This window comes from Punica granatum, chromosome 3, assembly GCF_007655135.1.
Source record: "Punica granatum isolate Tunisia-2019 chromosome 3, ASM765513v2, whole genome shotgun sequence".
Taxonomy (NCBI): Eukaryota; Viridiplantae; Streptophyta; class Magnoliopsida; order Myrtales; family Lythraceae; genus Punica; species Punica granatum.
Genome location: NC_045129.1, coordinates 33,673,401 through 33,691,618, shown reverse-complemented (window position 1 = coordinate 33,691,618; position 18,218 = coordinate 33,673,401). Strand labels below are relative to the sequence as shown.

At 38.9% G+C, this 18,218-nt stretch overlaps 1 protein-coding gene across 1 annotated transcript; it reads left to right on the top strand.

Annotated features, from left to right (window-relative positions):
• Positions 1-1,683: 1,683 nt before the first annotated feature.
• On the top strand, positions 1,684-2,601 carry LOC116200558 (cyanogenic beta-glucosidase-like; the record flags this gene model as incomplete). Its single annotated transcript, XM_031531393.1, has 4 exons — positions 1,684-1,722; positions 1,878-1,953; positions 2,339-2,416; positions 2,510-2,601. Coding segments are annotated over 4 exons (285 nt in total), but the record flags the coding sequence as incomplete, so codon positions are not given.
• Positions 2,602-18,218: the final 15,617 nt, after the last annotated feature.

Below are 18,218 nucleotides of genomic sequence, written 5' to 3'. Positions count from 1 at the left end.
TTTGCCTAGACCGCCCTTTACAGGTTTTCAGTCTAGCGAAGATTTTGCTTCATGCTCTCCTTTTGTCACTGTTCCCCTTTGTGGGATTTTAAACTGTGCCCATCATTCCCTAATTTTTACGTAGGCTGCCACAAAGATGTTTTCAACCGATCGGGAAATTTATTCTTTTTCTTTCAAGAAAGTTCGGAAAAGGGAAAGAACATAAGGTGGAGTACAAGATTTGCAAAACTAATTGCGTCAACAGGGGAAGAAAGAGAAAGTGCATGTGTATCAAAATAATAAAGGTCACTGAATGGCAAAAATGCTATCAAGGATAGTACTTCTTGAGGGCATCGGCATTGACCGGGAGCGCATTTTCATTCCCGTCCATGTTTTTTAGGATGATCGCACCTCCGGAGAAAGTTTCCTTGACAATGAAAGGCCCGTCATACTTGTATGCAAATTTGCTCTTGGAATCTGGGCCAATGTGCAAGACTTTCCGCAAGACAAGGTCGTCTGGGCGAAATTCGCGGTGGTGAACTTTTGCATTGAATGCTTGTGCCATTCTCTGTTGGTAGTATTGGCCTTGGCAAAGTGCTGTTAACCGCTTCTCATCAATGAAATTGAGTTGTTCATAATGTTACTTTGCCCATTCAGCTTCCTTAAGCTTGGATTCGGCAAGAACCCTCATGGAGGGAATTTCTACTTCAACTGGAAGAACTGCTTCCATGCCATAGACCAAGGAGTTCGGGGTTGCCCCGGTGGACGAGCGGATGGATGTCCGATATGCCAAGAGCGTGAAAATGAGCATCTCGTTCCAGTCCTTGTAATTCACTATCATTTTTTATATGATTTTCTTTATGTTTTTGTTTGCTGCCTCTACTGCACTGTTCATTTGAGGACAATACAGAGAGGAATTGCGATGCTGGATCTTGAACTGTGCACCGAGCTCGTCGATGAATTTGTTGTTCAAGTTCTGGGCTTTGTCTGTGATGAGAGTTGCATAACCCCATATCGCGCAATGATGTCACGTTTGAGGAAGTGTGCCATGGCCTTTGCAGTGACCGATGCAAGGGTAATAGCTTCGATCCACTTGGTGAAGTAATCGATAGCTACCAAACATCAAACACAAGGAATAACATGTATTTTGCAAAGTCGGTATCGCCAAGACTTGGAAAACACATTTAAACATGCAAACATACACAAACATGTTATTTATGGAATCGATAAAATGATACCGACTTCATGGATGCGGGAAAATATAAAAACTCGGGAAACGACCTAAGTCAAGGCAAGGAGACCGACCTCAATCCAGGAAAACCAAGAAAAGCTCTCGGCTACCTCCTTTGTGGTGAGGCCGAGAGCTTCCTTGGGTTACCCGAACCAAGACGGTCTCCTCGACTCCGATTTAAACCTTTTCCCGACATGGTAGGATAGTAAACGACGATAAACATGCATAAAACGATATGGAAATGCATAAAAATATGAACTTTGCATGCAAGTCGGTCCCGGATCGCCTTATTGCCCCACAAAATGCAAGAAAACGTAAAAGTCCTAACTCCTCTAAGTTGGGAATGGTAGGACTTTCAGACACGATAGGAGACTTCTCTATGTCTTTCGGATTTGGTATTTCCGATTTTTTATTTTTGCTTGTAATCAATAATTATATTTTTTATGATGTACAGGGAAAATAGCTGATGATGTAACGGAGATGTTGCAGTTGACCAATACCACAGATATAAGGTGCCAATCTTCACCTATTTAGACCATCTCTCTCCCATATATAGCCAAATTTTTCTAGTCTTATTTGGATGTAGTCACTATGGAAAAAATTGATTTTCTTTTTTAGTAGAGTGTATTATTGTAAGTAATCGAAATTTAATGATGTAAATACACAGGAAGATGTGGGTATAATGAGTGACATTGGTTTTGATGCTTATAGATTTTCAATCTCATGGCCCCGAATACTACCTCGTAAGATGACAACCTCAACTATCCTCATTTTGTCAATCTATGATTTGTTTTATTTTACAAAGATAAGGTTGCGTTTGGTTTCATAGTAGGATTTTAAAATCAGATTTTGATTTTGATTTTGAGTGGAATAAATGGGGCCCACCCTTTGACTTTGTATGAGTTATGTTGTTTTGTTGTGAAAAAAAGTGGTATAAATGGGGCTCACTCTTTAACTTTGTATGAATTATTTTGTTTTGTAGTAGGTAGAGTTAAGTTAGAATTGTTATTCTAAAATAGAATCTTGAAACCAAACAGGCCCTAAATTTCTACATGTAATTTTTCACTTGAATAATTAACGACAGCGCGACATAACTAATATCCTTCTATAATTTTATTGTAATCGCAGATGGAAAATTAAGGGGAGGTGTCAACCCTATGGGAATAGGATATTACAATAACCTCATCAATGAGCTTCTAGCTAATGGTCTATTTAATTAGGCGCTAATTATACCTCAATTAATTTGTAATCTGGTTTTTCTTGCAAATAATTAAGCTCTGTTACCTCCATGAAATACAGGAATTCAACCCTACGTGACTTTATTTCACTGGGAACTTCCCCAAACTTTAGAAGATGAGTATGGTGGCTTCTTGAGTGCTCGCGCCATGTAAGTCGATTGCTGCTGTAGGGTCTTTGGAGGAATCGTTATGGTTTCTATACAAGTATGTCCAGGAAACCGCTGAGAGAATGGAGCAGATGGATCAAATTCTCGTCTCGATGGTCCAGTGTGTTCGTAGTTAATCGCACATCCATGCATTAGATTATTGGCGTGAACTCTTCTGATGCAAATGTGTTCCACTTGCGAGTTGTCTGAGCAATTTCAATTAATCGCTATGGGGGATGATCAAATCATCATGTCTAATTTATTCTTGTAAACCTTTTTTTTTCCGATCACAGAAGAGGCTCATGTGCGTAGTACAATGGAATAGAAATTCTATAAATCATATTTATCGTAAGCTCACCGCGTTAGAATCTCAATTAGATTGCCTCTGAAACCTCCACTGCTGGCCCCTCTCTATTCCACTCCGATATTGGGTTTGTTTGTTTTTTATTTTTTTAACTGCAGATTAATTATCTGTTAACCTTTCAAAAACAATGGACACATGGGTGGGATGCTTGTATTGGCTTGAATATTCACTCAGCTTCTACAAACGAAAAAGTAGATGGCTAAAATTCATGCTAAGAGAGTTTTATCCAGCTCTATTGGATTAATCGGAATTTAATAGGATTTCCGGATATCAGGTTTACATCGAAAAAAATGGAGGGCTGGATCAAAGTGATAAAAAGGGAAAGATTGAGGACAACAATGACAAAAAAATATGTTTTTGGACGAATTTGCCGAAAAGGCATAGATTGAGGACTAAAAACGTCATTTTCTCCTAATATTAATTAGTACTCCTATGTCCGATCCTTTTATTTTTCTTATTTACTTTCTACCCCCTCTCCTCTCCTCTTCCACAAATGTATCATTAAATTACAACAAAACCCTCCTCTTTAATTTTCCTTTGTCTTCAAACATGCCCTTGGTGAGCCCTCTCATTTTCATTGGTCGAGTATTTTGTTCTTTTCTCAAATTTGACATATTATTCCACTAGAAAAAATTAAATTTTTCATTTTGCTAATTCATCTTTCAATAACTGTCAAATAAATTTTCATAAAAATACACTTCAAATTCAAGCAATCTAATTTTTATGACCATGATTTCATAAACAATATTATCAGGTGTCGTTTTAAAGTGGTACAACTTTCTAGTATATTTAACTATCGAGACTTGCTGCTTGCTCTGCGCGCTTGTTAGTTAGGCAAAACTTAATGCAAAAAAAAAGGCTTTCTTTTTCACAATCAAACGTACATCAATCAAATTGTCAAAACAAGAGTACTTAATACAAAATAACTTCATTTTCTTTTAATTTATTAAAATTTTCATCAATGGGAAATTTCGCCAAAAAATTTCCTTGGAAATGGGAGATTCCTTGTCGTGCATCCACCACACCGAGATCGACTTTGATTCATACGTAATGCTCCTAGAGAAACAAAACATCAAGACTAATTCATTCTCTGTTGGACAAGGCGACAGAAAAGGGACGGCCTCAATCAGAAGGATGTAATGTTTAAAACCTCTTTCAGAACGCTTATATATGCTGCGCAGGGGTTTAGTGATCTGATGCAAAACATTATACGAGGGCAAAAGAAATAGAGGAAAATTGGAAGAAACCAAGAGATAGTGGTGTTCGGTTTTACTAGTGGTCAGGTATTTGATTCAGGTTAATCAAATTATTAAAATAAGCCATCCTTCCCGCATGTTGCACAGGATTATTACTCATGGAAAATTTTAAAAATATTAATTAGTTTATGATAGTAGAATTATGTTTTTCATAATTTTCAAGTTGACGATTAAATGAAATGAATAAAGTTATTTCAATTGAAATTAAGGTAATAGCTATATAAGTTTATCCCATGTATTATTTGATTCACTTAATATTACTTCATTTCGTTTTGAAACATGCATTTATATTTGTATGTGTAGATTATTTTACAACATGTTTTTTTATTTTTCATCAAATTAATGTTGGTTGTTTAGCAAAAAACTTATGAATTATGTATAGACTATTAATCATTTTAAAATTTTATTATTATAATTTTTTTTCAAATATGATTTTACATGTAATTTATGGCCCGTGAAACATATAAGTTTTTCAAATGATTTATAACAAAGTAAAATATGTAATAAATATTTTCTACAATTTCGATTTGTAAGGGGAGCCTTGTTTCTTTTAAGAGGTGACCATTTTTCTTTGTCTCGATTAAAGATGGAAATAGCAGTTTGAGCAATTATTATTGAATTTTTTTTATAGTTTCGATTTGCAAGAGAAGTGTTGGTTCTTTTAAGAGAACCATTTTTTGTTTGTATTTGTAGAAGGAACCGTGTATTGGCTGAATACTCACCTACTGTGTGAGGTGAATTCATTAGAATAAATAGTGATATACAGAGTTCTAAGTATGTAAACTATCTATACATGACTAAAATACATGAACTATACATGGTAAGCAATAATGAAAAATATTCATGCTAATCTTTTCTATTACTCCCTTGCAAGCTGAACGGGGACTGTGCCATGTGAAGCTTGGAGCGGATGTCAACAAAACGAGAAGAAGATAAGCCTTTGGTGAGTGCTTCAGCTAGTTGGTCATCGGAGGAAATGAAGCGAATGGATAGTTGCTTGCGCATGAAATGCTCCCGCACAAAGTGATAGTCAATCTCAATGTGCTTGGTCCGAGCATGAAAGATGGGATTCGTCGTAAGATAAATTGCAGAGATATTATCACACCAAAGAGTAGGAGGGTGATGCTGTGAAACCCCGAGTTCCTGAAGTAGGGACTGGAGCCATAGAATCTCTACAGTGGCATTGGCGAGACTCTTGTACTTAGATTCAGTGCTCGATCGGGCGACTGTCCTTTGCTTTTTGGAGCTCCAAGAGATGGGATTGTAGCCAAGAAATACAATGAAACCACTGACAGAACGACGATCATCGGGATTACCCGCCCAATCAGCATCCGAAAAACCATGAATAGATGAGATATGACCTGGACGAATATGAAGGCCGTATGTGATTGTACCCTTGAGATATCGTAGGATACGTTTTACCGCCATCCAGTGAACAGTAGTAGGACAGTGCATAAACTGACAGACCTGATTTACTGCATAGGCAATGTCAGGTCTGGTGAGCGAGAGATACTGGAGGCTACCAACTGTACTCCTGTAGAGAGAAGGATCCGGAAAAGGATCTCCATTATGAAGAGAAAGCCGAGATCCTAATGAGACCGGAGAGCTGATAGGCTTGCATTCTATCATAGAAGTATGAGCTAAGCTATCATGAATGTACTTGGACTGTGTGAGGTAAAGTCCAATACCATCAGTGCGTGCCTCCATTCCAAGAAAATAGTGAAGAGGACCGAGATCCTTCATGGCAAATTCCTATTGTAAGGCAGTAATTATGGAGTTAAATGGTGCACATAGGGTTCCCGTCAGGATTATATCATCAACATAGATGAGAAGATAGACAAGAAAATTAGGTCCTCGGAGGATAAACAGCGAGGGATCAGCTTTGGAATCCGAAAACCCAAGTCTTTGAAGGTAGGTATTGAGTCGCTGGAACCAGGCCCGGAGGGCTTGCTTGAGGCCATAAAGAGATCGGCGAAGTCGACAGACATGATTAGGACGAGAGGCATCGATGAAATCGGGAGGTTGAGACATATAAACCTCCTCAGTGAGATGCCCATGAAGGAATGCATTCTTCACGTTCAGTTGTCGAATCTACCACTGGGATAAGACAGCAATAGAGAGAACTGTCCGAATGGTAATCAGCTTAATGACCGGACTAAATGTCTCTGAATAGTCTACTCCTTCTCTCTAATTAAAGCCCTTTGCCACCAATCGAGTCTTATAGCGATCAATAGTGCCATCAGCCTTCTGTTTAATGCGATAAACCCATTTGCAGCCAACCACGTTCTGCACAGAAGATGGCGGGACAAGATCCCAGGTATGATTCTGGAGTAATGCCAGATATTCCTCCTTCATTGCTTCCCGCCAAGCACAGTGTTTACGAGCCTGTGCAAAGGTCTGAGGTTCTTACAAGGCAGTGGAAACAGAGAAAGCAGAAAGATGGCAAGATATGGTGAATCGAGGAGGAGGCAAAGTACCATCCTTAGACCTTGTCACCATCCTGTGAGTGCTCTGAGTAGCAGGTGCAACATCATTACCCACAACATCCCCAACCGAAATTCCAGACTCAATGGACTGGTCATGAATCTCAGGAGCTGGAACATGCAACTCAGAAGGTAGGGTGGTGGGACTACGGGGCTCATGAAAAGGCATAGAAACAGATGAAGGAATGGGAATAAAAGTAGAATTGTTACTTGAAGAGGAAGGAATAGACATACCAGTAGCAAGTGTGGGACCAGAAGAGGACCAACTAGCATCCACCAAGATAGGCGCACCTGTCCTGAAAGGAAATGAATGCTCATCGAAAACAACTTGAGTGGATAGGAAGATGCGACCAGTGATAGGATTTAGACATCGATATCCCTGATAATGGTAAGGATATCCAAGGAAGACACAGGGTTGAGATCGAGGTTCTCATTTATGACGTATATAAGGTCGTAAGTAAGGATAACAAAGACACCCAAAAACCCGTAAATTAGAGTAATCCGGTAGACTACCCTGAAGTACCTCGAAAGGAGATTTGAAAACAAGGGATTTTGTAGGTAACCTTTTAATAAGGTACACTGCTGTTTCGAAGGCAAAATCCCAAAATTTCGGTGGACTAAAAGAATGAGAGAGTAATGTGAGACCCATGTCAACAATATGACGGTGTTTACGTTTAGCAGAGCCGTTCAATTGAGGAACATGAGGACAAGAGATACGATGGAAGATACTATTGTTCTGCAATTCAGACTAAAAATCTGCAGAGAGAAACTCTTTTGCACCGTCTGATTGAAAATACTTAATTCAACGTCCATGGAGATTTTCAATTTGAAGATGAAATGCTCGAAAAACACGAAGTGCATCAAATCGAGATTTAAGAACATAAAACCAGGAGTATTTACTGTAATCATCAAGAAAGTGGATGTAATAATGATGACCAGTATGAGAAGTGATTGGTGCAGGACCCCGAATATAAGTATGGACAAGCTCAAAAGGAGATGTACTTGTATAAAGAGTTGGTGGAAAAGATTTATTTAGGGATTTTCCTTCTTGACAAGCAGAACAAATATGACCAACATGATCATTATTAAGAAAACGTAAAGCACAATGAACCATGGGAAAAGAGGAGTGCCCAAGGCGTTGATGCCATAAGATACTGGACCCGGACACAGAGAAATGAGCTTGAGGACGGTTGATGCACCTGCCTCTCGAGTGAAAACAGTAGAATCTATCTTTAACTGGGCCACGCATGAGCTCCTGGCGTGTACGACGATCCTTCACAATGAAACAATTTGGGTGAAGCTCAAGGAAACAAGCATTATCTTTGGCAAATTTGGAAATGGAAATGAGATTTTTGGAAATATTAGGAGCATAAAGGATGTGATTCAGATGTAAAGGCCATGAAGGAAGTTTAATGGTAGAAGAACTAGAGGCTAAAACCGAGAGACATTTACCATCACCCACAAAAAGATGATCAGAACTCTGATTATCATCACGAATGCTGAGGTTAGAAATATCTGAAGTCACATGGTGTGTAGCTCCCGAGTCCATGTACCAGTCTGGATCATAGAGTGCCGGCGAGTATCCATAGGCCAGATGAGCTTGAGCTCCAAAGAGCTGACAGAATGGCACAGTGTGACCAACCCAATTGCAAATCTGATAGACAACAAAAAAACTGGGCTTGGAGTGTTGTATTGGACCGTGCTGCTGATTCAGCCCAAGAGGAAAGGACTCACGAGCAGAGGAAGTGATTGGATTGGGCCGACCACCGAAATAAGGTCCATAGTTGAACGGGCCAAGGCGCAGGTTGACACGCGGGTAGGCTTGACCCGAACTGACATAACCCGACCCGCTCAACTTGTCTTCTCCACCCGATCCCTGATTAGGGATTTTCTTCCACTGCCGCGATCAGACGAAACACCGAAGGAACCCGAGCGATCACCCGAACCTCCAGCTTTTCCATTTCCTTTTCCTACCTTACCTTTACCCTTGTTGCGGCCATTCAAATTGTTCCAGCCATCAACGCAGTGAGCTTCAGTCGGAGGAGCACCGAGTATTTCGGAGAGAGGAGTGCCAGCGGAGGAAATCGATTGCACTGTCTGATCTCCATGGGTGGCTGCATACAGACGCCGCTCTTCATGCCCGACGAGCAACGATTGAAACTCATCCGTGCTAATGGTAAGCATTCGTTCGGATTGAGCAAGTACAATGGGTTCCCATTCGGGACCGAGCCCGGTGTAAATCCGGCGATTAATCTCAGCCGTGGTCTTGGGCTTTCCGATTTGGGCATACCTTAGAGCATGTTCCTTTACAGAATTGATAAATGCAGCCATCAATTTGGAACCTTTCTTCAAATTGCGCCACTGTTGATCAAGCAAATCTTCCTGTGCAGCTATCTGATTAACAAAAGCCCGTTCCAGAGAAGTCCATGCCTCGTGAGATGTTTTGGTAGTGAGGATAGTCACCCCAATTGCCTCGGTGACTCCCAGCATGACACAGGTGAGGGCGAAATTGTCCCTAGATTCCCATCTTAGGTAGTCAGGATTTGTGACTTGGACACCATCTGCTCTAGCAATTGTCTTGCTTAGAACGGTAGCCCGACCCTCAACATGGTCTAGCAGACCGTAAGTGGCTAGTAAAGGTGTCATGACACCTCTCCAGTATAGGTAATTCTGGCCATTGAGTTTGACTGGGATTGTTGGAATAGTGTTTGGCGTCTGAATAATGGGGGGTGAAGATGAAGAAGTGGTATCAGACATGGTCACTAATTGGAGAAGAAAAAGAAAAGAGAAAGAGCGGAAGCAGATGAGCTAATCAAAGTTATCCGTATTTAGAGCTCTGATACCATGTAGAAGGAACCGTATATTGGCTGAATACTCACATACTGTGTGAGGTGAATTCATTAGAATAAATAGTGATGTACAAAGTTCTAAGTATGTAAACTATCTATACATGACTAAAATACATGAACTATACATGGTAAGCAATAATGAAAAATATTCATGCTAATCTTCTCTATTAGTATCGGTCATAGATGAAAATAGGCGTTTGGGCAATTATTATTGAATTTATTCTGTAGTTTCGATTTGTAAGAGAATTAAGAGACGACTCTTTTTTCTTTTCAAGTAAGAGATAGAACATGGGAGTTTGGACAATTATTACTGAATTCATTTTTTATTTCTTGTTGGTCAAGTTATCTCCATAGGTAGATGAAAAGTGGCACGATGGTAAGTTGTGGGTGTGACGCTTGGAACGACCTTGATAATCCTCTCTCTCCACTTGGAGCAAACTCATTAATCCTCTCTCCTCGTTTTACAATTATATATTATATATAGATCCTTACTTGGAACTTGACAGGCTTTAACAGAAGAAGATATTGTGTATAATAGGTATACCACGTCGCACTGCGTAATCAGACACATAATAAACTCCTGAAACAGTAAGAAATCGATAAGATAGTAGCTACTTCGAAAGTCAATGTTATCTAGAAGGGAAAGTTGATCAGAGTATCAAGGACCATATCTTTCATGATTGGGATCTTGTCCATAACTACTCCTATAATCTGCTTAGGAGAGTTTTGATAATTTCAGATACAGTAAAGATCTCAGTCGTAGAATGGAATGATCGATCCGTGAGGGTTCAATCAAAGTACTATGCTCGATGCTCACCGAAAAAGTACTATGCACGATATTGGTTATCTGTCGTGTATGCTGCAAATAATGCTCTTCTGCAGGGGAATCTCTTTGGTCTTACTTGAAAAGTATGAATAATTTGGTGGTTGGCTCTTCTGAACGGTAGCTGGTGACCTAAATATATTAAAAATTTTAGGGAATCAAGCAATGGATTGAGAACTTCTATACCTGTAAGTTCCATTGAACGTGTACTTTCTAGCTACTCCCTTTCTTTCTCTCTTTTTTTTTTCTTTGAACCAATTACAAGGGAGGCTCATAGATGTTATACGAGGAAATAGAAAAAACAATAAAGAGGGTAAATGGCCAAAAGAATAAGGCGGTTTCCCGACTATTTTACTAATCCATCATATATCTATATACAATATAAAAGCTGAAGAGATACTTCATAAGATGCCACGAAGGACGAATACACTCTTCCATTGAGTGACCAATAAAAGTAAAATACTTGGCACAACACGTGATACCATGTTAGATGTAAGAGTCCAAAAGTCTATCATTTGAATAGTCCATTATGTTCGTGTAATATCATAATTTGAAAAGGTATGTTGGAAGTATATAAAAGAGCATCACATTGCTTTCAATTTTCTTCATTTTCTCTGTCTTTAGAGTTCGATGGAGAGAAAAAGACGGATAAGATGATGAAGAGGAGGCGGTCTTTGAGCAACATATGCGGAAGCACTCGTAATCGGTATGTATCATTTCGATTGTTTATGGGTTGGCAATTATGTGAAATTATGTGATAATTATAGGGATAATAACCTCATATAGCCTAACGTTTGACAGAATTCTTAGTTCTAATCCGAACTTGATTTTTTACCTAAGATAGCCTAACATTGACGTTTTGGTTTAACATCTAGCCCGACGCTACCTTTCCGTCCAAAATTGACGGAATGGCACATGTGGCACGTTAAATTCGTAACGTTGCTTACATGTGCCGGTATGTGGGCCCCCCATTTGCCACGTTTGTCTCTTTTCGCCCCATCGCCTACCTTCCCATCCATTCCTGCTTTGCCTTCTTTCTTCTGCCTTTTCACTTTGCACCTTCTGTAAATCACTCTCAATACCTCTCTGTTTCTTTTCCACCGAAAATTGGAGAGGGCTTTTGCAATTAGGGTGTGGTTGCATTGATCGGTTCATGATTGTGTTTGCTTGGTGTGCTATGGAGGATGAATTTGGGAGTCATTTTGAGGTTAAGGTTTTCCGATTTAAGTATAAGTTGCAGAGTTGGAAGTCCACTGGGAGTTCGTGGCTTTCCAGAGAGGAAGCTGACTCGGTGCTCCTCATTTGTAGCAACACAGAGCTAGTGGTCCCAAAATGCATCAAACTGAAGGTTGGTGATTATGTTTGTCGGATTCTTCACTGTTAGGTGGACCAGACTTTTGCCTTTTGCTTTACTACGTTGGGAGCTGCTTATTGTCTCTTTCTTTATTGCTTTGGAAGATGATAAAGTGCTTAAAAAAATACTACTTGCGTGCAGGTGCTTGTCTTGACTTTGTGCCCTTCATTCCTGTATTGAAACTGACAATGTAAGTTAGAAACTTGCTATTTATGTGCTTTGCTTCATGAAGTAAACAATTTAATGAACTTTAACTGCATCATGTCACCAATTGAAACCATTGCTTGATGCATGAGCAGGGGAACCCAGTTTGGCTTAATTCTTCACCATGGAGGGTTAATGCATTTTAAACCTCATGTGAGGTATTTAGGAGGTGTAACAACCGTAATAGCTAAAGAGAAGGATAACATGTCATGGTTTCATTTGAAAGGAATGTTGGATGAGTTTGGTTATAAAAAGCCAAGGAAGATGTGGTATTTACTCCCTGAGAAATGTTTGGAGACTGGTTTGAGAGAAATGAATACAGATATAGAGGTGTGGGAGATGACTGAGCTTGGGATAAAGTATGAGATGATAGCGATGTCTGTAGAAGCTTATAAGAAAGATTATGATGATGATGCTACTGATGCTATTGATGGTGTTGTTCCTGATAGTGCTGTGGCTATGGATAGTGGTGTGGCTATGGATGGTGGTGTAGCTGGGGAGGGGGGTATTGTCGTGGATAATGAGGATAAGGATGAGGATGATGATGATACTCAGTATTATCCACCTGAGGAAGAGGAAAGTGATGCCTACTCAAGTGCTGATGATGAATATAATAGTGACAATGACAATGAGGAGTTTCTTGAAGGTCATATATTGAGGATTACCCAGGGGAACATACAGAGTGAGATGCAAGTAGATGAAGAGAGGGCCATATCACACCAGGGTGAGGAGAGTGATGAGCAGGCTGCATCTGATGATAATGAAGTCACCCCTCATAATAGTGCTGATGAGGGTGAATGCAGTAGAAGTTCAAAAAGGTTGAATGTCTTTTCAAGTCAAAACATTGACTGATGTGCACTCATATAGCAAAGATCCAAGGAACATCAATGCACATACGATTGGATAGAGGAACATTTCTTAGAAAAGTTTCGACTGAATATGGATTACAATGTTACAGATTTGATGAAGGAAATCAACACTAAGTTTGGGATTATTGTTTCAAAGAGCACTTGTTATAAAGCTAGGGCACATGCGAGGGAACTGATTCGAGGGAGTATAGAGGACCACTATTACTTGCTGGCCGTGTATGTGGATGAGTTGAATAAGTATACAAGAACAACACATTTGATCTTGTGCTTAAAAGAGGGGCAACTGATCAACTTGTAAGATTCAAGAGAATGTATGTATGTTTTGATTCCTTGAACAGTGGGTTCCTTGAGGGGTGTAGACCAATTATTGGTGTAGATGGGTGTTTTTTAAAATCTAAAATGGGGGGTAGCTTTTAAGTGATGTAGGTAGAGATGGGAACAATCAAATGTTCCTAATTGCGTGGGCAGTCATTGAAGGAGAAAATGAGGGGTCTTGGCAATGGTTTATATAACATTTAAAGGAAGACTTGGGTATCATTGATGGACTTGGGTGGACTTTCATCTCTGATCAGCAAAATGTAATCTCTTCTTTTCTCGGATTATTATGAATCTTTCTCTTATTATGAGGTTTCTTTGTTACTAACTGTGAATGTATTATGATACTGCAGGGCCTAGAGAATGCAGTAAGATCTCTGTTACCTAATGTAGAGCACAGAAATTGTACTAGACACTTGTATGCTAATTGGAAGAAAAGGCATGGAGATCTTGCAATGAAGTCAACCTTTTGGAGAGCAGTCAAGAGCACCACTATCACAGGGTATGAGAACACAGTGGCTGAGATGAGAGCTCTAGCCTCGGAGACAGCTAATCAATTTGAGGGGATTGGAGTGATGAAGTTATACCGTGTTTTTATCAATGAATGGCCCAAGTGTGATGTCATTGACAACAACATCTGTGAGTGTTTTAATAATTTCATCCTACTTGCTAGGTCTAAGCTTATCATAGATATGTTGGAAGATATTAGAATTGCAATTATGTCGAAGATAGTAGAGAAGAGGGATAAGTGTCTGGCCTCAACTGATGAAATATACCCTAGAGTAAGAAATGTGCTTGAAGAGAATAAGCTTAGCTCTAGGTTATGTGATCCCACTCACGGTGGAGACTCAAATTTCGAGGTTGGCCACTTTGGAAACAGATTTGTAGTAGACTTAAACACCAAGACTTGCACATGTAGGAAGTGGAACCTCACAGGAATTCCATGCCCCTATGCTATCAGTTGTATCCACATATTAAGGGAAAGCCCTGAACAATATGTCAACGAGATGCTCAAGAAGGAAATGTACCTTCAAGCCTATGCACACACACTGAGGCCTTTGAATGGTCAAAATTTATGGGGCAAACCAAAAGGAGATCCTGTGCTCCCTCCCAAAGTGAAGAAACAACCAAGGAGGCCAAAGAAAAATAGAAACAAGGATGCAAGTGAACGATACCCCGCTGCTCAAAGACTTTCTAGTAAAGGAATGGAGATGAGTTGCAGCATTTGTCACCAATATGTTCACACCAAGAAGTCATGCAAAAAGAAGAACAAACAATCAACTGAAGCAGCTCTTGCAGTAAGTTTTTTTTAAAAAAAATTTACTTATGTTTTCAACTAAAGTTGAGTCAATTTTATAACTGATGCATGAACAGGCTAGAGAAAGCATGTTGATAATGCGAGTCAAGTGGACCAGAACATGAGCAGTCAAGTTACCATAGATCATACCATGGTTCAACAGACAGACCAAACTAGGGGCAACCTAGCTACCACAGAACATGGTCAGTCTTCTAGATATGGAGGCAAGACTAGCACAGTGCAAGGGAAGGTTACAAAAGGCAGATCAAAACTTCAAGTTTGTGCTTTTCATTTTTCTTGATAATCTCCCTTTTCATGCAAATATGTCAGTATATACAATGTCATTATAGATGCAGATTCGAAGGAATCAACCACCTCAGCCAAATCCACAGAGGGTATTCAATATGGATTCTCTTATTCATAGAGAAATGGCCCAAGCTAACAAAGGTTTCGGTTTTCTACATGGAGAAACTGGAATGACTTATATTCATGTAAGTATAATCAATTGCTCTATATATACAGTAAAACTGATTGGAGGATATTTACATGCTCGTATCTGTTATGTTAGTTGCCTGGTGAGCAGATGAGGATGTCATACATGGGCAGGCTTGGAGGGTAGTTCAGCAGTCCATCACATGTGCAAGCAGGACAGCTAAGCAATTCATCAGTTCACTAGGAACCCAAGCACCAGCAGAGAGATGACATGAAAAGAAGCAGTCCAGGCCGAGAACAAGGGCACAAGCCTGAAAGATTATGGCTGATATTGAACCACGAAAGAGAAAGAAGTAGTTGGTTGTCATAAATTGCTCATTTTGTTAGATTGTGTCATTTTGGTTGAATTGTAGTTGGTTGTCTTGGTGGACTGGTAGTTAGGGAGTCTGGTAGATTGACAGGATGAAATTTGGTCATTTTGATGATGCTTCTTGTAAATATATCAGCCATCTTTGTACATTGTGGTGTCCAACACTTGTCTGTTCATAGAAGGAACAAAGTACTGTTTGTACATTTTGGTAGATTGAATGAATCAATGACAATTTGCCTTGTAAATTCTTTCAGTACTGAGTTTAGTCGAAAATCCTATTCTGAATTATTTGATGAAAAGCAATCATCATCTTTCATTTCACCATATAAATGTAAGACATACAAATTGAGTAATCAAGCAACCCAATATGGTTTATGCTATTACATACATTTGATGAGTAATAAGGAGGGACAATCTGCTAAAGAAGCATCAGCTTGAACAACCAATTTTACTACAATTCCACCATACACTCTGTGCTTGCAGTGATCATTCTTCCAATGCACCTACATCACAATCACAGACCCCAATTCATAAGAACAAAGTAAATCTTCTCCTTTCTGATCACATTATCTTTGTACCAATGAAAGGATGAGCAATTGGTTGAGCAGATAGAAGGTAATCCACACAGAGATTGAAGCTTGAGCAGACGTGCGCCTATGAGTCCACGGTCGACGTCGAGGACAGGCCCAACTGCTGCGATGAGAGCATCAACGGTGTCTGTGCGAGCATGTGGGTCGACCTCTGTCTCTGTCTCTGTCTCTCTCTCTCCGAGCTCCTCTATCTTTGTCCGAACCCCTCTGTCTTTGTTCGAGGTCTTGTGCCTTTGTCCGAGCTCCTCTCTCTCTCTCTAATCTATAGATACAATGCATGGACGGCAAGGGAGAGAGCTTCCTCTATAAAGCCACGAACTCCCAGTGAACCTTCACTCAGCTATCGGAAAACCCTACCCTCAAAACGACTCCCAAATTTGTCCTCCACAACACACCAAGCAAACACAATCTTGAACCGATCAATGCAACCACACCTTAATTGCAAAAGCCCTCTCCAATTTTCGGTAGAAAAGAAACAGAGAGGGATTGAGAGTGATTTACAGAAGGGGCAAAGTGAAAGGCAGAAGAAAGAAGGCAAATGCGGGAATGGGCAGGAAGGTAGGCGATGGGGCGAGAAGAGACAAACGTGGCAAATGGGGGGCCCACATGCTGGCACATGTAAGCAACGTTACGAATTTAACGTGCCACATGTGTCATTCCGTCAATTTTGGACGGAAAGTTAGCGTCGGGCTAGATGTTAAACCAAAACATCAACGTTAGGCTATCTTAGGTAAAAAATCAAGTTTGGACTAGAACTAAGAATTCTGTCAAACGTTAGGCTATATGAGGTTATTATCCCATAATTATAATAGTTTTGCTGGTAATAGTTTCTAGCTATGGTATCATGATAAAAAAAAGAAAAACGATAATATTTTAAAGCCTTTGGATCCTAAGTATCATATATACATATATATATATATATATATATATAAAGCATGAGACAAATTCTCACGCCATCACATCATCAAAAATAAAAAAAAATGAAACTTTTGTTTTGCATCGTCATTACTTATGTATTAAGGAAAATTTTATCATTAATTATGCAACATAATATATATACATTATTTGCGGAATTACCATTCACATATTGTAGCAATCGAATTACCATTCATATAAAATGTAGCAAAATATAAAGTAGAAAACCAATATTAATGAGCGGTTATAATATTAATAGAGTTGCCCTTGCATTATAGGCAAACATATTTTTATAATATTAAGTACAATCAAATTGTCGTTTATACGATATTGTTTGCTTTTAATATTGTCATTCATATTGTGCCATTTATGTATATACATATATATTGCAATTGAACAAAGAGAAGCAGGCAAAGGGAGATGCAAATGCGCCAACCAAGTAAACTCTCAATTCATGTTTTGTATTAACTAGATTTACTTTAATTTGAGTTTGGTGCATGCTTTTGTTTCTTTCTAATTGATATTTTGGCTGTGAATCAGATGTCCTCTCTTCTCTCTTTCTTTTTCTTCTCAGTACGCAACCTCACTACTTTTTTAAAATATTTTATAATTTTTAATTCAGAAAACTTAATTGAGTTAATTTGGTTTCATAAACTGATTTATCAAGATATGTTCATGACTGATATACATAAATTTTTTTTACTTTTCATTTACTTATCTTTTTTATGCATATATATATATATATAAACAAAGATCCGAGCCGAATTCTCGCCTCGCCAATAGGGGTGAAAACGGGTGGGTAGGTTCGGTTTTTTGAATAAAATTTTGGGGTCCGTTTTCCTCCAACCAATTTCTTTTAAGAATAAAACATCACCCAAAACCGTTTGGGCTAAGAAAAACCAACCATACACATCTCGGTTTTTTTTCGGATAGTTTTCTTGGTCCAAGATAAATAAAAGAACATTTTACACCTTTAATATAATTATCTAAATATTATTAACAAACATAAATATAATGCTCAAAAAAAAATATAAGTTCAAAACAATCTAATAAATAACAAATTCAACAATCTAATTAAGATTAGGCATTCTAAGCATCATAGATAACAAGTTAAAAACAAAGAAGTATAACACACAACTTTAAAAACTAAGAATTAAGTGACGACATAAACTTCAGATGGGTTCGGGTACCATCTGGTTCTTTTGTTTTGGGGACCATTATTTTCGGTTCGGTTTTCAATGGCCTCAAAAACCACCCAAAAACCATTTAAGGAGAGGAAAAACCTAAACTTTAGGGTCTGATAGGTTCGGATTTTTTTGGTTTTCGTTTTTCCATATTTTTTCTTACACCCCTAGCCGCCACATCATCAAAAACAAAACGAAGCTTATAGTCGAATTCTTATGCCACCCCATCATCATTTATACTAAAAAAATTGTTATATTCTAATTAAAGAAATTTTATTAAGTAATTATGTAGTAAATATATATTTATATATAAGGCACA